This window comes from Lactuca virosa, chromosome 6 (genome assembly GCF_052849685.1).
Source record: "Lactuca virosa cultivar CGN04683 chromosome 6, Lactuca_virosa_CGN04683_v6, whole genome shotgun sequence".
NCBI lineage: Eukaryota > Viridiplantae > Streptophyta > Magnoliopsida > Asterales > Asteraceae > Lactuca > Lactuca virosa.
Genome location: NC_136431.1, coordinates 249,959,573 through 249,985,769, shown reverse-complemented (window position 1 = coordinate 249,985,769; position 26,197 = coordinate 249,959,573). Strand labels below are relative to the sequence as shown.

The following is a 26,197-nucleotide window of genomic DNA, read 5'->3' as shown; positions in this document are numbered from 1 at the left end:
ACCTTATTTATTGTGGGTTGAAAACCCATGTGCTCACCAAGCTCCCCAGCCTGACGCACACAGTTTCTTATATTACAGGTAGTGACCCAAGAGCATAGATGCGATGATCTGATGAGAGATTATGGATTATAGGCCAGTAGAAATAAATAGAATGTTGAAAGGCCTATGTTGTTTTTGAGGCCAATTTTGTTTTGTGGCCTACGTTATTTTGTTTATGCTTTTGATCTGTATTGACAATGACATCCCGAGGTTCTGGTAATGTAATGAAAACACATTTCTTTGGAAATGCTTTGAGAAAATCTTTATCATATTTTCTTTTGTAAACAAATTCCGCAACATTTTTTTTAAAAGTATACTCTGATTTTCAAATAAAGCATAAACAAATCGGTCTTTTCTGGCCGTAAAATTGGGGATGTCACAGTTGGTATCAGAGCATTAATTTAAGCAAACTAGGAATTTGTAGGATTTCTAGACTTAAACTTAGAATGCTAAGTGATGATTGTGAGATGAGTGTCTTCCATATTTTAGACACGAGCACGAGTTTATTTTAGGAAAGATGCCTAAAATTCTTATATGTGCTTAATGCTTTATGTTTTCCTTATATGAATTTATTTGTTCAGATCTATGGTCTATTGCCGACTGGATCTGGAAACCTTATGTGTTCAGGATTCTAAGCGTTCGATTACGATATTAGAACTAGCATGTAACGTTTCGGAGTGATAAGGAGGATTTAAACGTCTATAGTAAGTAAAGATCTAAATTCACCTACTTTGGTGTATAGATCTACATGGTGGGAACCCGAAGTGAAGCCGGAAATGCGAATGGAAACAGGAATCAGCGACCTCAACCCCAAGTGATTGAGCAAGTGCCGATAGTGGAAGCTGCACCTGAGCCAGCCACGAGATCTGGAGTACAAGCCTTGATTCAGGCTATGATGGCCGAACAGAGGGAAGAAATGAGGCAACTATTGCTGAATAACAGGGATGAACCTTCGATGGCTATTGAACAACCAGAATTGAATGACGGACAGTCAGAAGAAGGGAACGATAGTAGGACCGTTGGTCAAGCCGACCTGCCAGTGATTCGGAGGAACAACCATGATGAAGGAGTCGAGAGGAACGAATGCAAGTATAAGGACTTCACAACTTGCAATCCATCAACTTTCACTGGTAAAGAAGATCCAATTGGAGTCATGGACTGGATATCGGAGATGGAGTTTGCCTTCATAACATGTGGTTGCATGGGCAAGCTACAAACCACATATGCAGTACATCAGTTCAGAGGTGGCGTTGTTCGCTAGTGGAACACTTTGGGGATGGCCATAAGCGCCATTGAGCCTCTGCAAGTGACTTAGGCAAAGTTTTTGGTGCACTTCAAGCGCAAGTACTGCTCGACCCAAAATCTGCTTGAGCTAGAGAACCAATTCCTGACATTGAAAAAGGGAAGTATGTCCATTGATGAATACACCAATGCCTTCACTGACAAAATGGAGTTTTCTTTGCGCATCGTTCTAGACGAGCTGATGAAAGTTGATAAGTATGCAAAGGGACTTCCATCGGAGTACGCTGTGCCAGTCTGCCAGGCACCTACTCTAGAGGCAGCTATCGGGGCTGCCAAGTCTGTTGAAGAGATGATCAAGGGAAGAGCCGCTAGTGAGGTTAAGGTTGGCGAAAAGAGGAGGTTTGAGGGATCTGCAAGGTCCAACAAGAAGAACAAGTCTGGTTCGAGGAAGTTTGGAGGAGGAGGAAACGAAGCAAAGTGGTGCGAGAAGGGGAAAAATAAACACTTCGGGAAATGTTGCGAGGAGGTGACCTGCTACAAGTATGGAAAGACAGGTCATTACGCTAACGAGTGCACCTCCAGCAAAAGGGTGTGCTATGGGTGTAACGAGGAAGGGCACATTTCGAAAGACTGCCCGAAAAAGAAGGAGGGTACAAAGCCCAATGTCCCACCGAAGCCGAAGGTGAGAGCTTTCCAAATGACCCTGGAAGCCGCAAAGGATGGAGCAGATGTCGCTTCAGGTACCTTTCTTGCAAATGGATTGGCTGCCAATATACTGTTTGATTCGGGAGCAAATTACTCCTTTATGTCGCATAAATTTGGTGGAAGACTAGCATTGTCTATAGAAAAACTTGATAATGCTCTAGTTGTATAAGTTTCCAGTGGCAAATTCATACATGTTAGTGATTGCATTAAAAACATCGTCATTGAATTGAACGGAAACGAATTCCACGAGGAGATATTACCCATTGAGTTGAATGGTTTCGACATCGTGCTGGGAATGGATTGGCTTAGCGCCAACGATGCCAAGATACTGTGCAAGAAGAATATAGTAAGAGTGAACCCGCCTGGAAAAGAGTCATTTATGGTGTACGGGGACAAACGCAGAGTAAATTCTGGAATCATTTCTCTGATGAAAGCTAAAAAATGTTTGTCTAAAGGATGCACATCATACATGGCATTTGTGATAGATGCAAAGAAGGAGAAGAAGGAGATGCAAAGGATACCAGTGGTGTGTGACTATCCAGAAGTCTTTCCTGAAGATCTTCTTGGATTTCCCCGTGATAGACAAGAAGAGTTTCGAATAAACTTGTTGCCAGGATCAATGCCAATAGCGAAAGCACCATACCGATTAGCATCGAAAGAGATAAAGGAGCTTATGATGCAACTTCAGGAGTTGTTGGACAACAGTTTCATTGGACCTAGTTCATCACCCCGGGGAGCTCTGGTGTTATTCGTAAAGAAGAAAGATGGAAGCATGAGGATGTGCATAGATTATAGAGAGCTGAACAAGGAAACGGTAAAGAACAAGTACCCGTTGCCAAGGATTGATGACCTGTTCGACCAACTGCAAGGTTCGAGCTATTTCTCAAAGGTCGATCCCAGGTCAGGATATAATCATCTGAAGGTGAGAGAGCAAGATATTGAGAAAACCGCATTCAGAACAAGAGACGGACACTATAAGTTCTTGGTTATGTCATTTGGACTAACCAATGTTCCAGCAGCATTCATGGATTTGATGAACAGGGTTTGTAAATCATTCCTCAATAAATCTGTGATAGTGTTCATAAACAACATTCTGGTTTACTCAATGAGCCAGCAGGAGCATGGAAAGCACGTACGAGAAGTGTTAGAAGTTCTGAAGAAGGAGAAATTGTACGCAAAGTTCTCCAAATGTGATTTTTGGATTCGAGAAGTCCAATTCTAAGGTTATGTTGTTAACCAAGAAGGAATAATGGTTGACCCAGCAAAGATTGAAGCTGTGATGAAGTGGGAACGACCAAAGAGTCCATAGAGATTTGAAGCTTTCTAGGATTAGGTGGATATTACAGAAGATTTATCCAAGGCTTTTCTTCAATAGCTGCTCCATTGACAGCTTTGACCCATAAAAGGAGCTACTTATACTTGGAGTGAGAAACACGAAGAAGCATTCGAGAAGTTAAAGAAAAAGTTGTGTGAAGCACCAATTCTTTCTTTACCTGACGGAGTTGAAGACTTTGCAGTTTATAGCGATGCATCTGGAGTTGGGTTAGGTTGTGTTCTGACCCAAAGGGATAATGTGATAGCATATGCATCAAGACAACTGAAAGAGCATGAAAAGAACTACCCCACTCATGATTTGGAGTTGGCAGCGGTGGTATTCACATTAAAGATATGGATGCATTATCTTTACGGCACGAAGTGAAAACTCTTCACTGATCATAAAAGTCTCCAGTATCTCTTTGATAAAAAAGAATTGAATATGAGGCAACGACGCTGGCTAGAGTTACTCAAGGATTACGAATGTGAGATACTTTACCACCCTGGTAAAGCAAATGTCGTAGCTGATGCTTTAAGCCGAAAAGTGAGCCTGGAAAGGATAAGGCCAAGAGCGTTAAGAATTGAAGTTGTCTTAACGATTGTGGAAAGCATCAAGAAAGCTTAGGAAGAAGCTTTGGAGAAAAATGACTGAAAGGAAGAACGTTTAGGCAAAACGTTGGTGTTCGGTAGAAATAATCAAGGATTGAAGGTATTCCAAGATAGGATTTGGGTGCCTAAGACGGGAGGAGTAAGAGATCTTCTGATGGAAGAAGCTCACAAGACCATGTACTCGATTCATCCCGGCAGCACTAAAATTTATAGGGATTTAAAACCCTATTACTGGTGGCCGATGATGAAGCTCGATGTTGCAAAGTATGTGGCAGATTGTGTAACCTGTGCGAGGGTTAAGGCACAACATCAGAAACCATATGGGAGTTTAGAACCTTTACCTGTACCCATGGGTAAATGGGAAGACATTACCATGGATTTTGTCACTAAACTGCCCAGAACGAAGGATGGTCACGACATGCTTTGGGTGGTCGTTGATCGGTTCACTCAGAGTGCACACTTCATATCAGCTAATGAGAAATGTTCAATGGATAAGCTCGCAAATGCTGATGTGAAGGAAGTAGTAAGACTTCACGATGTTCCTTTAACGATTGTATCATATCGTGATAGTCGTTTCACATCAAGGTTTTGGAGAAGCCTACAAGAGGAGATGGATACGAAATTTTGTTTAAGTACAACTTACCATCCACAGACCGATGGTCAGAGAGAAAGGATGATTCAAACACTGGAAGATATGCTAAGAGTATGTACCCTAGATTTCCAAGGTAACTGGGATGAGCACTTACTTCTGGTAGAGTTTTCCTACAACAATAGTTACCATTCGAGCATCAAGATGGCACCTTACCAAGCATTGTATGGACATAAGTGTCGTATGCCGTCATGTTGGCTTGAAGCAGGAGAAAAGCATTTTATGGTCCCCGGGATAGTCCATCAGACTGCTGAAAAGATGAAAGTGATTAGGGAAAGAATGTTAGCAGCTCAGGATCGTCAAAAGAGCTATGCTGACAAGAAGAGGCGACCGATGACATTCGAAGTTGGATATTCGGTTTTGCTTAAAGTCTCATCGTGGAAGGAACATATAATATTTGGGAAAAGAGGAAAGTTGAGTCCAAGGTTTATTGGACCATTCAAAGTTCTTCTGAGGATTGGGAACCAAACTTAAAAGCTAGAACTACCAGAAGAACTAGATGGTATTCATAACACTTTCCATGTGTGTTATTTGAGGAAATTCACTGGAGAAGTTCCCGACATAATTCCAATTTCTGAGTTAAGGATGGATGAAAATAAGAGGCTAATTAAAGAGTCGGAGGCGATTGTTGACCGTAAGACTAACAAGTTGCAACGCAAGATGGTCGACTTAGTGCTTGTGCCATGGAAACATACGAATGGGCCAAACCTCACCTGCGAAATAGAGAGTGACATGATGAGTCGCTATCCGCATCTGTTTGCTGATGCATGATTCCAGGACGGAATCATCCTAACGGGGAGAGAATTGTAACGCCCGTGTTTCGAGGCTAAGCATTGATTCGATGATGTAATAGTTAGGCTCAACAAATGTAACTCATTTTGAGGTAATAAAAAGGAATTATTTGAGTATTATGTGAATTATGTGAATTTATGTGCTTTATACTTGTTTATAATGATATAATAAATTAGTAATGAAAATAAGCGTCAAAAATAAAATGTTAGATAAACCCAATATTTATGAAGAAAGTTTTAGTGGTCGTGACAAGGATTCCGGAGATATAAAGAACGCCGAAATCCGAGTTATAATGAAGAAGTTATGACTTGTCGAAGTTTCACGAAAAAACTGGCACGACGCTGTGTGACGTAAAAAGTGAGTTTACGATAAAGTGCTTTTTAGCCTTAGCAATCTAAATGAAAGTCGTAGTGTACGTTAACCGAGAGCGCGCATAAAAAGAATGTCCAAATCTGACTTTATATGAGGAAGTTATGAATTTTCTAAGATTTGGCATAGCAGTGTGCAGCCCGGAGTTCAAATTTTAGATCGAGCGATTTTTAGCCGACACAACCTAAACGAGAATTGAAGATCGAGTTAATAGGAGCTCAACGATAAAAGGACAGACGAAAACGGACGTCAGATGACGAAGTTATGAATTTTTAACGGACTTTTCTTGTCCCGGCCTGTTAAAAATATAACTTTAAAAATAAATTCAAAATTAGCTGACGGAGTCTAAACGAAAATTGTAGAGCATGTCTCTACCTACGCGTGGATATAAATAACGTCGAAAACAGAGCTTGTATGCGAAAGTTATGAATTTTAGAAGTCGAGGGTGTAACTTGCGAAGCTGTGTCCGAGGGAACGCCCCACGCAAGAAAAGGGAACGCCCCGCGTTTGCAAAGACTTGGTCTGAAGAAAGCCACGTCGCACCATCCGGAGGTTGACACACTATCGTATGAACTCGATCCTACACGCTGCGTTGTAGGAACGCCCTGCGCTCCGGAACGCGCTACGCTCCTCTCAGGAACGTCCTGCGTAGACCGAGGCTTCGGCCTATAAATAAAGGTGCGAGGTCAGCCAATTTTCTCACATATTCCACTCGTTCTTTCTCTCTCTACTCTCTCTCTCTCTCTCTCTTAAAACCTCCTAAACACCCCCAAGCCTAGGAAACCTCCCTAGCACTAGAAGAAAACCCCAGAGTGCCCCAAGACTCCGAGAAAAAGAGTTTTTCGGTTCGGAAGGCCCTGTCCCCACACAGCCCGATTTTCAAGCAAACCTCCCGGTATCGTCGAAGCGAAGCGTTATCCAAGTTGGAATCACCAACTTATGAAGTGAGTGCAGAGTCACTTTCATCTTACACATAGATATGAAGTATTTGATATAAATTATGTGCTATGTGTGCATACTATCTGTTTACTTGAGATCTATGCTGGATGAAAGATTTAAACTTCTTTTTTATCAGCTCTAAACTGTATATGTATTTTATATCTCGAGATCTGTACTGGAAGAAAGATTTAAAGTTCTTTTTTCAGATCTAAACTATATATGTATTTTATAACTACAAATATGTTGGGTAAAACGTGGGTAGATGAAATAGTTGATGTGTGTTGAAATAAAATGATGAGAGGCCTAAGTTTGAAAATGATCCAGTCATCTAGCGGAGTATGGATGATGACCACAAACCTTTCTAGACAGTCCAGTGGAACGCTAGCAGGCTCGCAGCCTGTAGGTGTTTATTTGAACTACGTGCTCACCGTCAGTACTCTATCCCCCTCGTGGTTGCCTTATTTGACATAAATTGCTGAGGTATCCCCTAAGCAGCGTTGTCGCCCCAATGAAAATCCTTAGGCTAAGTCCCTTATAATAGATGCCTTAGGGACGTAAAGTGAGGATAAAGGGAACGGGTAATCAGGTTTAATGATTTAATGATAATAATAAACTTATTTATTGTGGGTTGAAAACCCTATGTGCTCGCCAGGCTCCCTAGCCTGACCCACTCATTTTTTTGTATTACAAGCAGTGACCCAAGAGCATAGATGCGATGATCTGATGAGAAATTATGGATTATAGGCCAGTAGAAATAAATAGAATGTTGTAAGGCCTATTTTGTTTTTTAGGCCAATTTTGTTTTGTGGCCTATGTTTTTTTGTTTATGATTTTGATCTTTATTGACAATGACATCCAGAGGTTTTGGTAATGTAATGAAAACACATTTCTTCGGAAATGCTTTGAAAAAATCTTTATCATATTTTCTTTTGGGAACAAATTCCGCAACATTTTTTTTTAAAAATATACTCTGCTTTCAAATAAAGCATAAACAAATTGGTCTTTTCTGGCCGTAAAATTAGGAATGTCACAACTTGTATTCCAAATTACAAATGTATACCAAAATTATTGCAAACTTTTAAATGATAAATGAAAATTTTTGGGTGTACTTGGTATGAAATCCTGGGCATTACAAGTTGGTTGCCCAGGGTTTCATACCAAGTACACCCAAATATTATCATTTATCATTTAAAAGTGTACAATAATTTTGGTGTACATTAGTACTCTGGAATACAAGTAGTTATCACAAAGATCGTACTGTCGTCAAGTACCGGATCGAGCCGGGCATGAAAAATATAAACCTGCCAAACAAATCATCATAAGAATAAATAATTTCTTAACAATAATAAATGATCTAAATCTCTGTATAATGCATACATCGCATATCATATATATCATAAATATACAAATCAATTACAGTAATTACTCATGGATGATATATCTTTTAATATGATTCATCTCTCAATTAAGATTAATATTTCAATCAGATATCAATCTCTCATAATAATCAATCTTTCTGATATCAATCCATTACTCATTAATAACTAATCATTTTAAATCATATAAAGTATATCACAGATAACACATTAATGGATGTCAGAGTAGTGTTACTCACCTGGTTAGTCAGCAGACTTATTCTAGTTCCGAGTTCAATCCTTTACTACCTATTAGCTCATCATATGGTAGCACCTAATCAATATATAACAAGTTTCTCAAAACTTGTCATAAATCACTACTATCTACCCTTGGGGGACCTCTTGTCACCAAACTAATCAAATCTCATAATATTATCAGAATAGGCTTAACCCATAAGCCATTAGCTAAATCTATCATAACACGTATTTCACAAATATTAGGGTATATAACCCTTACATCTTGACTAAATCTTTTAATTGTAATATTTAGTCACTGGTCTTACTAACGGGTTGGTAACAACACAATATCACGGATACCCATAATTCACTCGGGTTTATCAAATCTTATAAATAATCTAATATCGAAATTAATAATTAACGGATTAAAAGATACCTCAGCGCATCTCGTACTCGTCCCCGTACCGCCCTTACAAATAGTATAACATCTCTAGTATAATCTCCTGAGAACGATTCCCAAGCAGCATCTCCGATCACGTGCCAAAAACTCCCCAAATGATACAAAGTAATCGTTTTTATACCTGGGGCATCGCCACGTCCTGGCCAATGTGTGCCATGTCGTGGTGATTAAATGTAGTCTACTTTCTCCATGTGTCACACTCTCCCGCCACGTGTCTTGGTGACTCGACTTGTGCTATGTCGTGGTGACTCTGTTACCGCGTTGTGGGGATCAAATTGCCACGTGGCGCTCTCCGATTGACACATGTTGCGATAACTCACTCATTTCCACGTTGTGGCAAGTGTACCACCATGTCGTTGTGGTCAAGAGTTGACCGTTGACTTGACTTTCGTTGACTTTCTCGAAATAGCAACGTACTTTCATCTAAACTTCAAACGGCCATGACTTTCTCATACGAACTCCGTTTTCGATGATCTTTATATCCACAAAATGCTCTCAACGACATCTACAACATTTCTCAATTATATTTTTCTAAATAGCATTTCTCAACTTAAAGTAACTCCACACTCTATTTCTCCTACTTGCCTCATATCATTTTATATCGTTTGAAATGATACTTGGTTACGAAAGACAAGTATTACAAATTCTCTCCCCCTTAACATATTTCTTCCTCGGAATCTCCCTAAGTAAGGGTATATCAACTAATTCTCTTTTATTATATCATGAAATACTCGTAAGTATTTTAAATTAGTTTTTCTCTTAAATCTTTTACAATAACTCATCAGTCAAAGTTTCAAAATATTATTATTTATTCATTTCAACTCATCATATATTTGGACACTTCTTCCGTATTTAATTTACTCTCCATTTTCTCTATCACTTTGGTAATGATCGATTTGAATTACTAGGGAAAATAGTTCGACCATTACAAATCGATACTCCTTTTAATCATTAACATTTTTCTCAATTATCAAGATCAATCAATATTCCTATTAGTATTCGAAATATTAATCATATTATTCTCAACCAGTAATAGTTCTTGTATTTTTTTTACACGACTTACAACTCATTTCTAAGCTACGCGGGTATCACTAATTATCAAACATGTAAATTCAAAATTTTTTAAGTCTATCACATAATGAATCTCGATTAAACACTTCACATATTGATCCTTAGTGAATCACATATCAACTGCTATCACTCACTTCTCAATAGTTCTACTAGTTCTCATAATACTCAAATTAATCTTGTTATCCCCTACAGTACCTACAATGTAGTTAATTCACTCGAATATATATATATATATATATATATATATATATATATATATATATATATTATGTGATAATAATAATAGAAGTATTATTATAAAGAAAGATAAAAGTATATTAATACCTAAATACACTGTGTTAGATATATACACTAAATTAGGATAATGTTGTCTAAACAAAGTTGGTATTGGGAACCTAGTAGTTTTGCCCGTTAATGAGATAAGACTTATTGTAGATGCCTAGTTCAATTAAGTTTAATATTAGGTAGTGTAATTTGGAGTATGTATGTGTTGGTTAGGAATGGAGAGTAGAGTTCTATTTTGTGACGCTTTCGGGTGTTGATGGTACAAAAATATGTACTAGAGTACAAATAGTATTCCTTTTTGGATGACCAAAAATGGTGGGTCCAAATCACGCAACTGTAATAATATGTTTGGTCATCTCCCAGAGTAAGATGACAAAAATTGATCATTCTAGACGGTCTTGTGAATTATGTTGCTATTGTGGGTTCATCAAATACTCTGATGGCTCGAGTGCCTTTATACTTTCACTAGCCAAGGATGCCCTTAGCCGTGTAGTGAAACCCTTACTTTGAAGCGATTTATCGTCATTATAATCATGGACTAAGATCTATGAGGATCGATTGGGAGTGAGTATGTATATGTATGAGGTTTTATAGATATCCAAGTCGGAGATATATCTAGATGGTGTTTGGTAACAGTTCGTTTTGCAGGATTAAGATATATATATATATATATATATATATATATATATATATATATATATATATAATAATAATAATAATAATAATAATAATAATAATAATAACATTGTGGGATTGAAATCCATATGTATCTTACCAGGTTTTCCAACCTGACTCACTTAGTTTGTATGCATCACATGTATCAAGATTTAAGCTACTGAAACTTGATTAGGATGTTGAGTGATTAAGAGAAATCATATAATGGTGTTTAGGACCATTAGGTGTTTACGCTATAACTTATGTATCTGTATTGATTATGACATCCTTAGGATTTTATTTGAGACAATCTTGTACTCAAAAGATTTTTGTATACTGAGATTTTCCACAAATGAATTATCATGATTTTTAAAGCATAAAAAAGTTCTTTTTGGTTCTGAAAATTAGAAGATGTCACAATTGATATAACTTTGTCCGGAAAGAAGACATGGTGTTAACATAAAATAGCAATATTTATAAATTTTTTTAATACGATCTTCTATCTTAAAGAAATCCAATATTCTTGATAGTTATATTAATATCTAAATAGATTATGTTGAAAAAGAGTCGGAATATAGTCATTTTATTTCGAAAAAAGAGAAAAACATCTATATAAAAAAATTCAATAAAGATCAAAAATGCAAATTCAGTTGTATTGTAGGACGAAAAATGCAATTTGTTACAAAAAAAAGGCTTACTTGATCAACATGGATATATGAAAAAAAAACGAGCTCCATTATAAAAAGGACACGTACTACTTCGTTTGATTTGCATTACAATGTGATCGTGCCAAATGTTATCAAGACAAAATGTATAAGTATTTATCACATCCATAAAAGTGGGACAAGTACTCGATGTCAATCCCTTGTACGTACAAATGACATAAAATTTATATTTATCTTAAAAAAACATAGCTCCACAAAAATTGTCTACTTCAGTCTTGTACCGTATGATAAATGCAATGACGGGAGCACAAAAACAAACCGATATTCTAATTAGAATATAAGCTCGACTCAACGTCGTCGTGTATTATGTAAGAAGACAATGTTTAGATGAAGTTGTTATGGTTGTTTAGATTAAACAAACTATAATTTCATAAAGAGGAAGAAAAGAAAATAAGAATATATAATGCTTAAACATGCAAACATGTGTTGCTATAAAACATTTAGTATATATCCTAAAGTGTAATGCCCTAGTTACAAATAAATGGAAGTACAATGATAATGCTCTATCATAAGAAAAAAAATGTAAGATGATATCATAAAATATGAAAAATACATTCTTATTTCTTGCATTATTTTTTCTTTGCGACTCTCATGTTTTTAGTTCGCTTAGCAACTTCGTCATGTTCTTCAACAAGTCTTCCCAACCATTGCTTTGTAAACCATCTAATAACACAATGCTCGATTGAACTATTTTTATGTACAAGATGTCAGAGTTTATTGTAACAAAATACTACTTAGACCAACAACAAAAGCAAGGAACTAGGCCAAACAACAAAAGCAAGGAACTAGGATGGATAATAGGTTTTCCATAGCACACGGTGTGTGGGTGTGTGTACTCCAACTTTTAAGTCCTTGAGAATACATACGTTTTATAATACGTCAAAAATAATGTTGGTGAGTCCCGCAGGTTTTGACTCTGTGCTATTTTTATAACCAAAAGTATGTTCTATATAAATATGATTGATTATCAGCTTATATAAAAAGAGTGTAATTTTTCTAACCAAAATGTATAAAAAATAATAGTACAAGTATTTACCTTACTTATATGTATACATACTTGTAACCCCGTACAAGTGTGTGTATTGTTTATATTAATTAACTTATGAAATTTAAGGTTTTAAACAATAAAAGTTCATGTCGTATCATTATTAAGTATTTATTTTACTTTAATAATTTACCGACATTTATTTTGTCTTTCCAAGTGTTCATGCTATGGGGCTATCATGAGCCTATAACCGAGCTAAATGACGTGTAAGCCTCTGTATGCACTGTAAAGGGTCATACTGAGAACATCACCAATGCTATCAACGTCATGAAAAAGTTATAGAGAATGAAGATTATCATTTGTTTCGACTCGTCAGACATAGGTTGTAGCTAGCAGCCACAGGCAGGGAGGTCACCACGTATAGATCTATACAAAACATTCCAAGCTCCTTACAAATTAATGGTTATATCACAGATGGATTTACTCAGTTTTTATGTTCTGGTTGATAAAGAGTACAACTTATATAGAAATCCATGACATCCCCTATTTTTCAGAACAAAAAATTTTTTTACGCTTTAAAATCATATATCATTTTTGTTTGCGGAAAATCCAGTATAATAAAACATTTTGAGGAAATTGTTTCGTTTTTTTTAAATATATTTGAGTAAAGATATTGTTTCAAAATACAAAAAAAACTCTAGGGATGTCATAATCAATACATAACATTATTATAACGTAAAGACCTAATGGTCTTGAACACTATTGCAAGTTGTCTCTTAATCACTCGACATCCTAAATAAGTTTCAGCATCTTTAACCCTGTTACATGTGATGCATTTAAATTGAGTGGGTCATATTGGGAGACCTGGTGAGACACATAGGGTTTTCAATCCCAAAATATTATTATGATAATAATTTATAATTATCAAACCTGCAAAACCAACTGTTACCAAAAGCATATAGATATATCCCACAACTTAGATATATATGAAACATTACACCCATACATACCCATCCTAACCGGTTCTGACAAATCCTAGACCACGATTATCAGGAAGAATCAACTCACATGATGAATCATTTAGAGAAATGGCTTGAATACATAACTAGGGCTCCCTTGGCTGGTATAAGTCATAAAGACACTTAAGTCATCAGAGTATTTGATGAATATGGTATCTCATTTCATCTACGTTTATGTGTAATGAGCCCACACTAGCAACGTAATTTAGAAGACTATCTATAATGTCAAGTGTTGTCATCCTACTATGTTAGATGACCAGACATACCCTTTGGTTGCCTGATCGGACCCACCATATCTGGATATCAAAAGGAACACTATTTCAAACTCTGGTACGTAAACTGTAGATCAACAGGTTTCATTGAACAAAGTTCTACTCTCCATTCATATCGCGTACGCCCTTAATATGATGCTACCCATATCCAAACTTAATTGAGCTAAGCATTCCCTTAAGTCCTAGTATATGGCTAGACAATTGAACTAAGCATTCCCTTAAGTCCTAGTATATGACTAGACAATACTACAAAGCCTCTAATCAACACAATTTCCTGTCTATGTAATATTTTTACAATACAGGGTGTAACTAAACACTCTTTTCATTTAACTCGAACTAAGCATCCTTTGTAAATCTTATTTTATTACCAGGTAAGACTATAATGCTTAAAATGGATTTTCAAACCATTTTCATATTTATGCCATACTATCGCAATACAGTATATGACTATTCTTTTATCCAACTTAACTAGATCTAAATATTATTTATATGGCGTAGTTTAGAACTTAGACGAAACTACAATACTTGTAATCGACTTTCAATATTAACCCTTGTTTTAACGACACTTCTCGTAACCTAGTGTATATTTTTAACACATAGTATACTTTTAAGTAATAGTACTTATTTTTAAGATTATCACGTAATAATATCATATAAACATTTTAACAAATAATTAAAAACAACTGGTTCACACAATGCATGTTGTCAAATACAAATTTAACGAATAGTCCAGATAATAAACATTAAACTCACATATAAACTTTCAACAAATATTTAATACTTTTTAATAACTACTATTATTATATTATGTTCATGAAAGTAACTATACATTCACCTGATGTAGGGGGAAGACTCCTGGGAAAGTTAGATCTTTGACCGACACTTCAGATTTCCCTTTAAAACGACCTAAATATGAATATTACTTAGCCTTAGTGTTTGTATTTATAAATTTTAAGCGTATAAGTTTTTATCAGATTTATCTATAATCCCAAATGAAACACAAACATATAGATGATAAGAAACAACCAGGTAAGATCATATCGGGGGTAGTATCCGTTTGGTATATAAAGATATATTGTTTGGAAAAGCCACTTGAAACAACTCACTGATCTAGTCTTGTCATCATTTCCGTAAGTAGATTGGTCAGTGTAACGACTGGTATTACCGATAGATCTTATTTATATGGACATAATAACAATTATGAACATAAATATAAGTTATACTTAAAGCATGGTAAGCATAATTCAACTTACAGGATGTTTGACGAAAAATCGGACATTACACAGACATAACTTCAAAACTAAAAGCTCCATTTCTCGGGGCTCTCTGGCACTCTAGAGTTTTGCTACTAAGATCTAAGAACTACTAGAGTTGGGCATCGATGCCTCGGGAAAGTTTGAGAGAGTTTGGAAGAGAATTGAACAAGAAATATGCAAGAATTCGAAACTATATATAGACTTTTTCAGGGGGCGCGTCGCGGCTAGGCGTGTCGCACCCTTCCACATGTCTTCCACAGCTTGTCCATGTCGCTCAGCTTGGGGAGGAAGGGTCTTACCAGATTACCCCACGTGTCGGTCATACGGTGGAGCCACATGTCGTTCGCCGGTGGTCCGAATTTTACCTATTTTTTAAAATACATAACTTTCGCATACGGGCTCTGTTTTCGATGTTTTTTATATCCACGAATAACTATTGACGAGTACTACAACTTTAATTTAGACATCGACGACTACTTTTCATTTTATTTTTCATTTTACGTTCCGAGAAGGATTAGACTATAAATAATACTGTGAAAACCATAACTTCTTTATACGAGCTTGATTTTTGACGTTTTTTATATCGTCAGTTTTATATTGAAGAGTACTACAATTTTCCTTTAGATTGTTTTGGCTAACAATCAAACGATTTCCATTATGATTTCTGTGGCGTACACTATTGTACTATGTCGCACTCGAAAATTTGAAATATCATAACTTCCTTATACGAAGTCAGATTTTGGTGTTCTTTATAACGATGTATTCGTATCGACTATTACTACTATGAATTTCCTTTAGATGACTTAGGCTAATAAGCAAGCTATCTCCGATTCACTTTTTATGACATATACACCGTATCGTGTCGACACGAAGCTTAGATGAATCATAACTTCTTATATGAAGTCAGATTTAAGTGTTCTTTATATACACAAGTTAATGGTCATGACTACTACAACTTTTATTAAAATTATTTATTCTAAATAATCTTTTATTTTTAATCTTTATTTTATCGTTAACGGTAATTTTAATATTAAGATTTTATACAAATATTATATAATCATAATATTTGTCCATTTAACGTGTACATTATAATTATTTATTATCTGATAACACATATGAAGAACAATTACTTTAATCAAGGATTTAATTGTTCGTTAAAAATTACAATAATCATTATTATACTCTAAACGTCTAGCCCAAATTTGTGGGCGTTACAAAATCCCAAGTTTAACAGATCTAAAAGTGTGTGCATTCGTGTCGTAAAATTTGGTTAATTTTTTTTTACTAGAATACTATTTTTTCACTGAGTTCAAATTGTTCAAAATGTAAGTCTGTGTCATAAACCTTAAACCATAAAGTTTACTAGACTTTAATGTTTTAAAAACAATATTAACGTTTTCTAACAAAAATCGGGTTGCATAATAACTACGTTTTGACAGAACCAGATTTCACCAATTGAGATACCAACAAAAAACATAGCAAATATACAAGTCATTAAAGCAGTAAATAATATATATCAAAACGACATTTTAACAACTTTCTTTTACCCGTTACGTTAATAAACAAATAAATGATTATTAATGTTTATAAATATAAAAATACTATAATTTTACTTTTTTAAGACATAAAAAATGTAGATCTTTACGTTTTGTTCGTGATAAGTTTATATTTAATCTAGTCGTTTTTAACAACACAAAAAATAAACTTGACGTAAATAAGAAACCTATAATCTTTTAACAACGATAAACAGTCTATAAAGACGTAAAGTCGATATGTGCATGTAAAACCTCCCAAAAACATAAAAAACTTAAAAGGGGTTGTAGAACTCTCCCAGTATATGGAGATTTCATTGGTGAGATCAGGTTTTGTTTCACATTTTCCAACTTTTTATCGGAAAACGTTTTAGATGAACCGACATCATAGGCTTGTAGATCTACTCATTGGGAACAAAGAAATGTACTTTTCAAGCCGATCGGACCTTGTCTGGATTTTCGCCGAAATCCGACAGGAGTGAAGAAATGAGAAAAATTCAGTAAACCTAGACTAGAATAGTCCACATGTTGAAAATACTGAAACAGAGTTTCAGAATCGTCAAGTGGCAAGTAATGCTAGAAAATAAAGAGTTGTGAATCACCAAACTAATGATAAAAACGTTTTTTATATGTTCAAGATCAGTGATTCAAAAGTGTCTCATATTCATCAAGATTCAGTTACAAGTGTTTGAATGGTAGACAAGCTAAAACACTCAAGTGGCTCTCTAAGAACTAGTCTAAACAACAATTGTGCAAAATTAGCAGGAATGAGCAATGAAGAGCAACTTTATAATGGATCCTAAGGGGCCTATTTATAGACTTTGGAAAAGCCCATGACATGGCTTGACCAATCAGGTGTTGACACGTCATCATGAATTAGTCATTAGTTGACACCTTTGCCCTACTTAACTGAGAATGGATGGAATATTCCAATTCTGTTAGTATTCCGTTAGGGTTCCATCCAAGTTATGAGTCTTCATAATTCTTGAGCCTTCTTGATCAACATTGAAAATATGATGAGAAACATGAGCATCATGTTGCTGAATTGTCTTCTGAGATGTCATCAACTTCTAGAAGTATCGTTGATCAAGTTGAGTTGTTTCTTGAATGTTGGAATTTGTCTTGAACTTGAAGATGTACAGCTACGTGTTCATGATGGACCATGGACGAAATTCATGTGCCTTTGAGCATTTGGACGTGCCTCCATGGTACATGATGTGCCATGTGAAACCTTGTTGAGCTATCAATGTGATCACGTTGATCCATTGACTTGAGTTGAGCCACCAAGTATTCATGTTGATCCATCAATGCCTTGTTGGGCCATAAAGTTGTGGATGAGCCAACAATGTTTTTGATGAGTTATCAATATTCCAAATGATCCACCAATATCTTGATGCTCCATACATGATCTAGATGTGCCATCTGAGATCATGATGCTCCAACTTGCTTTCAACAAGTGCTCCATGTAAACTGCAAGTGCTCCATGTTCAACAAGTGCTCCATGTTCAGAAAGTGCTCTATTTTAACTTCAAGTGCTTCATGTGTACATCAAGTGATCCATGTTCACTTCAAGTGTTCCAACATCCAATTCTTCAAACACTTGTTGAATCTTCAGGATCTTTTCAACCTAAAACATTCTGATAATGTTTGTTAGAAAATGTAAATCAATACTCAACTTATTTCAAGTGACAATCACAAAAAAATATTTCCAATAGTTCCCCCCTATGTGATGGTTACTGAAATAAGGAGTTGTAAAAAGTGTGCAAAAGGAAAAATATTGATTTAACATTTTCCCCCTCTACTTCAAAAGAATTTTCTGTTGAAGCAGACACACAAAAAAAACTTTAAAAATTATTCGAGAGAATGTGTTCCTCGAACTTGAAAGATTTTGTTAAAGAAAATTTTAACTGTCAAAATGAAAAATGAAAAAAAAGTTGGAATTGGTTAAAAAAATGTTCGAATTTGCGCGATCTAGACAAAAATTTGTTTTGTCAAGATAGGAAAGTAAAGTGACAGATATGAATAACTTGCAAACTCGTGTTGTGTTTTATGTAGGCCGGAAGTTTGAAAAAATATCAAGTGTTGAATAAGAGTGAAAGACTTGATCTTTTTCTACAAACTGAAAAATAAATAAAAACTTTGATACTTTGTTAACTCATATCAACGAGTGTTATGATACAACAAAGTTGCTTAGTCTTGACCTTAAAAGACTTGTAACATATAGTTTTTTTTTATCACAAATGATATTTTCGAAATATGTTTGGAAAAAAAATTATGAATATCCCTTGAATATCAGATTAAACGCTAAGAATCCGATAAAGATGAGAAATTTAAACTAGGATATTGTTCGTTGATGCCTTATATAAGAGTTAGCAAAAAAATAAATAAATAAATAAATAAAAAGAAAAAAATAGTAATAAACAAAATTGAAATAAAAGAAAAATATAAAAAAAATAAAAGAAAAAGAAAAAAAAATCATGCATGTGTGTGAGAGTGTGTGAACAAAAAAAAATTGTATGAGTTGTTTGTTGGAACATGCTTTGCTTATGATCAAACATACATGAACATTCACAGTAAAAGCAAAACAAAAGATCTCAAGGTGGGACAATTTTTTTGTGTATCACTCATTCATTATAAAACAGAAAATACATACATACACGTCCTAAGAAAACAGAAAAAAAATTCTAGGAGATAAACCCTACTCTATTTATACTAATTAACATCCTAAGAAGAAGAATAACTATCAGCTAAGAAACCTTAAAGATAGGACTACTAAGTCCACGTTAGTAAACCCCACCAAACCAGGTCTTCTTTAGACTAAGTCTTTATTATTAAGGCTGTGCATAAAGAACTTGGACTGGCCCACTAAAACCCATAACCGTGATCCAGCTTAACTTGACTTGAACCATCAAGATTAACCCAACATTCACCCCCTTAATCTTGATGATCATGATCTTGCTGCTCTTGCTATAAGAATCTTTTCAATTCAATCTTGGTACTTTCTTTAAGAATACAAAGTTCTTATCTCTTGCTCTTGCTAAACTTTCTATTTTCTTGCTCATACTTCTCATGCCTCTTGCTTCTTGCATTTTGTTTTTAATTTGCTACTTGCTACAAACCCGAAACTTTCTTCTTGCTATGATTGTCTTGCCTACTACTTGCTACAGACTATGTGACAACCCTTCTTGCTTGTTACAGTACTTGCAATTGTTCATATAGAAAAATTATGCTGCTTCTTTCTTCTGATCACCAAACGTGACCTGACTTGCTGCTTGCTTTCATTCTTTCTTCGTTCTTTCTTTCTTTATTTCTTTCTTTATTTCTTTCTTCTTTCTTTCTTTCTTTCTTTCTTTCTTTCTTTCTAATTTGCTGCTGTGCAGGCTTTCTTCATGCTTTCTGCTTGCTTTCTTCCTCTCCATTTGATTACATACGGTTGTAATCAGCCCTTTCTTTCTTGCTATGAACCAGGTATGAACCTGGAGGCTCTTGCTTACGAGCCAAAACTTCTTTTGATCTCCCTACCACAATTCTTCTCCTGCGGCATTCTTTCCACCGGTCATTCTTGCTAAAGTCTCTTTCGGGTCTTGCTATCATCCTCCGAATCATGTTGTCTCCTTCATCGATTTTTTCTCTCTTGCTTCTTTTCTTTCTTTCTTGATCAAATATGTTTGCTTGCTGCATGCTTCTTTCTGCCAATCACAACTTGATTAGCCTTTCTACTTGCTTTCTGCTTATCATAAACTTGTTGCTTTCATGAACATTTGATCAACCCTTCTTCTACAACCCACACTATGAGCCTAGGGCTCTGATACCAATTGTTGGAACATGCTTTGCTTATGATCAAACATACATGAACATTCACAGTAAAAGCAAAACAAAAGATCTTAAGGTGGGGCAATTTTTCTGTGTATCACTCATTCATTAGAAAACATAAAATACATACATACACGTCCCACTACAGCTAGGAGATAAAACCTACTCTATTTATACTAATTAACATCCTAAGAAGAAGGATAACTATCAGCTAAGAAACCTTAAAGATATGATTACTAAGTCCACGTTAGTAAACCCCACCAAACCAGGTCTTCATTAGACTAAGTCTTTATTATTAAGGTTGTGCATAAAGAACTTGGACTGGCCCATTAAAACCCATAACCATGATCCAACTTAACTTGACTTGAACCATCAAGATTAACCCAACATTGTTATCACACCACCACTTGGGTGTACCTTTTGTGACACCAAAACTGTCAGAAAAGCTTCATGCAAGGGTCACGAAATTTTTTTTTGTAAAAAATGTGAATTCTACTTTCTTTCACGGCACTTTGCTGGGTGTATGTATGATTAAGAAAGATCAAGAGTGAAAGTATTGTGGGTTTAAAATACTCTCATGAATGATCTCGAAAGTAGGTCTTGATCAAGAACAGTTTATTGAGGATTATTGAATACCCACAAATGTCACACAACATTTTTGAAGCCTTGTTTGTTCACAGCAAGGGCTGCTTTGTGTTTGGCTTCAATGATCACTTCCACATAATGTTTTGTGACCAAGAGAAGCTGCATGTGAATGGCTTTGGTGAGAAGGGACACATTGTGCATGCACTACAAATAAAATGACATTTAGTGGCACAAACCTTTAGTGACACTTTTTTTTGTGCCACTATAATACATTTTTAGTGGCACTTTTTATGTGTCACTATAAAAATTAGGGATTTAATGGCACTTAATATTTAATGCCACTAATGTTTCAATTTAATACTAGTAAACCTTTTAAAATATAATTACTAAAATATATTTCTATAAATATTGTATTTATTGTTTTTAATAAATATAAATCATAATAAAAATTAATTGGCTTTTCGCTCCTGATCTAAATGAAAATTACTCGAATTCCGTGTCTAAAATTTTTCCCTCTATGCCTTGGAAAAGTTCCCACCATAAGCTGAAAAGTGAAAAATCCTTTCTCACTTCCTCTTCGTTCCTGGCACTACAACAACATAGATATATAATTTTCTTCTCTGTTCATTTCCGAGTTTCCATCTCCATCGCCATCACCATCTTACCTCCTACACCAAGTTTCTTCCACGATTCTTGATCATTTTAGGGTTTAATAGGTTGGTTTTTATTTCCCCCTAATCTTCTCTTCTCCCATCCCCTGTGCAATTAAAGTTATGTATGCTATTTTACATGTGCTTATTACTCGATAAGTGTTTATTTAGGTTTAGATTTCTTAGTTTCTTGGTTAATTGATGTTGTGGATGTTTTCTCATATGTCATTATTCAATAACAACTTATTAGTCGGCCTCTCTTCATTCTAAAGTTGTGTGCGGCTAGTTAATTACATCAGGTTCCTTTGGTTTGGTTGCAAATGGGTTTAAATATTTAGTATATGGAATTGGATTATTGGCTTGTAATTATACTGATACTACTACCAAAAAATTTATATTTATGAAATCAATGTTAGACCAGGTGCTTACTAAAAGTGGATACAACATAATCAAATTTTAAACTTTTGATTTCTTGGTCATCGATTGGTTGTGATAGTAGTTAAAACATAACTTAATTGTAAAAAAATATCTTAATATTTTAAATAACTTAATATTTAAGTACTTAACTAAGAAAACAACCTACTAGTTGACTAGAAAAAATAGCTATAAAAACAGCTTAATATTTAACAGAAAAAATAGCTATATTTCTTCAAACATTCTAACAGTTAAGTGCTTAACAGAAAAATTAGCTTAATATTTGAATATGTATTAGTTACTAACCTATGCATCTGACACTTTTTGTTAGGATTAAATATGGATAGATCTTGGATGTATCTTGCACCTAGATCTAGTGAATTATTCATTAGTGGGGTGCAATTTTTTTTTAAATTTTGCATTTGAGAAATCAAGTGTTGAAGGAAAAATATTATGCCCGTGTTCACATTGTCTGAATATGTATTATTTAACAAGAAGAGATATTGTTGATCATCTTATATGTTGGGGCTTTCGTATATGACACAGATGGAGGAAGGTTCATCGAATGCATCTTCATATATGACGCAGATGGAGGAAGAAGTGATATTTCTGCATGACATGCATGGATTGTTGAATGAGGTAGTTGGTGGAGACCAAGTAGAACCAAGCGAGGATAATATGAAAAATGGTCAAGAGGCGAACAATGTAAGAAGTAAATTTCATGATCTATTTAAGGAACCCGAAGAAAAGGTTTATCCGAATTCCAAATACAACAAATTATCATGTGTTGTTCATTTATACCATCTGAAGTGTCTTAATGGGTGGAGTAATAAATCCTTTTCCATGCTGCTAGTGTTTTTAACAGATTTGTTACCTAAAGGAAACTTGTTGCCTAAAACAACTCAACAAGTGAAAAAAAAATTGATGTCAAGACTAGGACTTGGATATGAAAGAATCCATTCATGTCCTGATGGTTGCATGTTGTTCTGGGAGGATAAAGAGAAAGATGAATATTGTTCTATTTGTGGATCGTCTAGATGGATAGTTCCTGAAGATAATTCATCTAACGAAATGAGTCCAACAAAGAAGAAGGCATCAAAAATATTACGTTGGTTTCCTTTAAAGCCTAGACTTCAGAGATTATTCATTTCATCGAAGACAGCTAACTTTATGAAGTGGCATCATGTAGAATGTGTTAACGATGGAAAACTACGACATCCTGCTGATGCTTTAGCTTGGAAAGATTTTGATAGGAAGTTTCCTGAATTTGAAAGTGATCCTCGCAATGTTCGTTTAGCACTTGCAAGTGATGGTTTCAATCCATTTAGGACAATGAACACAACACATAGTATTTGGCCAGTCATCCTTATTCCTTATAATTTACCACCATGGTTGGTTATGAAACAACCTAACTTCATTCTTTCTTTAATCATACCTGGTCCATCAAGTCTTGGAAACAAGATAGATGTCTACATGCAACCTTTAATAAAAAAATTGAAGGAGTTGTGGGAGGTGGGAGTTGATACATTTGATGCCTCAACGAAAGAAAATTTTCAATTAAAGGCATCAATTTTTTGTACAATATATGACTTTCCTGGTTATGCTAACTTGTCTGGGTGGAGTACCAAGGGAAAATGTGCTTTTCCTGTGTGTGGATTTGAAACTAATTCTAGATGGCTATCCGAAGGAAAAAAGTGGTGTTATATGTGTCATAGAAGATGGCTTCCGGTTGATCACCATTGGCGTAAAGACACTAGATCCTTTGTTGAAAAAACAGAGGTAAGAGAAACTCCTAATCCTGTTACTGGTGAGGATGTTTTCCAACAATTAGGTGATAATGAATTTCTTGTCCATTGTGTTGATGATGGTCCTTGGAAAAAGAAAAGTATTTTCTTTATGTTGCCATATTGGAAACATTTGTTGTTACGTAACAATCTTGATCCGATGCACATAGAAAAGAATGTTTCTGAAAATTTTACGGGCACTTTTTTGGATCAAGATAAGAAATCGAAAGATAATTATAAAGCAAGACTTGATCTAAAACTACTTGGCATAAGAAAAGAATTGCATCCAAAGAAGCGACCAAGAAGCAATACTACTTTCTTGCCGAAAGCATGTTATCAAATGACTCGGACTGAGAAATCTAGGTTCCTGAAAACCCTTAAGTCAATTAAGCCTCCAGATGAATTTTCATCGAACATATCTCGATGTGTGCAACTTAAAGACAATAAACTAATTGGGCTAAAAAGCTATGACTGCCATATGTTGAGCAAGAGTACTTACCTATTGCATTACGTGGAAGCTTGCCAGATCATGTAGTCTCAGTTATAATTGAGTTGTGTGATTTTTTTAGGATCCTTTGTTATAAAGACCTATCTCCATTTGATCTTGAGTTTCTCCATGCTAAAGTTGTTGTCACTTTATGCAAATTAGAGAAGATATTCCCTCCTTCCTTCTTCACGGTGATGGTACACTTGATAATCCACTTAGTTAGAGAGGTTGAGCTTGGAGGCCCTGTTGCTTTTCGATGGATGTATCCTATCGAAAGGTAAAGCAGTTTTTTCTTTTAATATTTCAATTTACCTATACTTTTGTAAGTATTTTATGATGTTCGGTTATCTATGAATACACAGGAGCCTTTCAACATTTAAGTCGTATGTAAACAATAGAGCTCATCCTGAAGGCTCAATTGCTGAAGGTTATTTAGCTCAAGAAAGTATAACATTTTGCTCTAGATATTTCACGAGAGTAGAAACAATTTTCACTAGACCAATTAGGAATGATGATGAAGGCCACCAGAATGAGATTGAAGAATCTAACAATCTTTGTCCTGGTCGTCCACTGGGTCGTAACGTCTATTCAGGATCTTCGTTTAAAAAACGAAGAACAAACTCAAATATTGTCTTGGATGAGATGTCGCTTGCTCAAGCACATCGCTATGTGTTATTTAATGTCGAATCAGTTACTTCTTTTCGAGAGTAAGATCAACTATGTTTCTTTATGTTTTTTATAGACTTCATGTTTGGCCTGTAGTTTAAAAAAAGTATGCTTTTATGTTTGAAGGGAACACGAAAGGCTAATCAAGGGACATAATCAGTCTCGTCGAATACCTGAGTATGAAATTGATAAGATTCATTGTCAACAATTTAGTGATTGGTTTAAAAAAAGGGTAAGATAGGAAAAAAAGATTGTGTGTATTATATCTTGATCTTTGAAATTCTAACCTAAACTGAAAAAATAGGTTGCACGCATGGAAGAGCAACGAGATGAAGCTGTTATCGAAGAAATAAATTGGCTTGCTCGTGGTCCATTGAATATTGTACAACGATACTCAGGTTACCTTGTTAAGGGATACCGGTTTCATACTATAAAACGTGAGGAATTTCTAAGAACACAAAATAGTGGAGTAGTTGTTACTGAACATGGTGCAGAGTTATGCCAATAGTCGAGATAGAAGGCCTGTCGAAGGTGTGGTTAACTACTATGGTAGATTGAATGACATTATTGAGTTAAACTACGCTGGTTTCATACGAGTAGTTTTATTCAAATGTGATTGGGTTGACGTCAATAGGGGTTGCAAGAAAGATAATGGTGTAACTCTGGTGAATTTCTCATACAAGACAGATACAGGTGCTAATTTAATGGATGATCCATTTATTTTGGCCTCACAAGCTGACAAGGTGTTCTATGCAACTGATCCTAAGAATGTAGATTGGGAGGTCGTGAGACATGTAAAAGTAAGAGATCTATTTGACATGGGTGGAGTTGATGATCAAGCCGCTGGAAATCCATATGATGACACATTTGATGTGCCAAGCTTACATAGAGTAGGAGATGATGGAGATGATGGAATGGATGTTACACCAGAAATGGAAGTTGAAGGCGAAGATAGTGAAGAAATTGAAGATGACTAGATTATTTTTATGGAATATAACGTATATTCTTCATTGTAGTTGTTTTTGATATTATGCATATGATAACACATTTGATGTACCAAACTTTTTTTTTGATACCGACTATAATATATGATGGTGGCTGAATTCTCAAATTTATCTATCATTGATAATTTAAGTTACATTGTTTTGTAAATCATAGGATGGCTAGGCGTAAAAGACTACGCATGACATCTACTGAGGACCATGTTGAAGCACAACATCACAACAAAATTCTCAAGGTCCAGACGAGACTGTCGATCAACAGCAAAATTCTCAAGGAGAAAATCAGAC

At 35.2% G+C, this 26,197-nt stretch overlaps 1 protein-coding gene across 1 annotated transcript; it reads left to right on the top strand.

Moving 5' to 3' along the window:
- Positions 1-787: 787 nt before the first annotated feature.
- Positions 788-25,885, top strand: LOC145122434 (uncharacterized). The gene is made up of 7 exons (XM_079058041.1): positions 788-1,078; positions 22,518-24,118; positions 24,325-24,519; positions 24,605-24,949; positions 25,035-25,140; positions 25,213-25,290; positions 25,403-25,885. The coding sequence occupies exons 1-7, from the start codon at positions 788-790 to the stop codon at positions 25,883-25,885; spliced, it is 3,099 nt and encodes a 1,032-aa protein (XP_078914167.1).
- Positions 25,886-26,197: the final 312 nt, after the last annotated feature.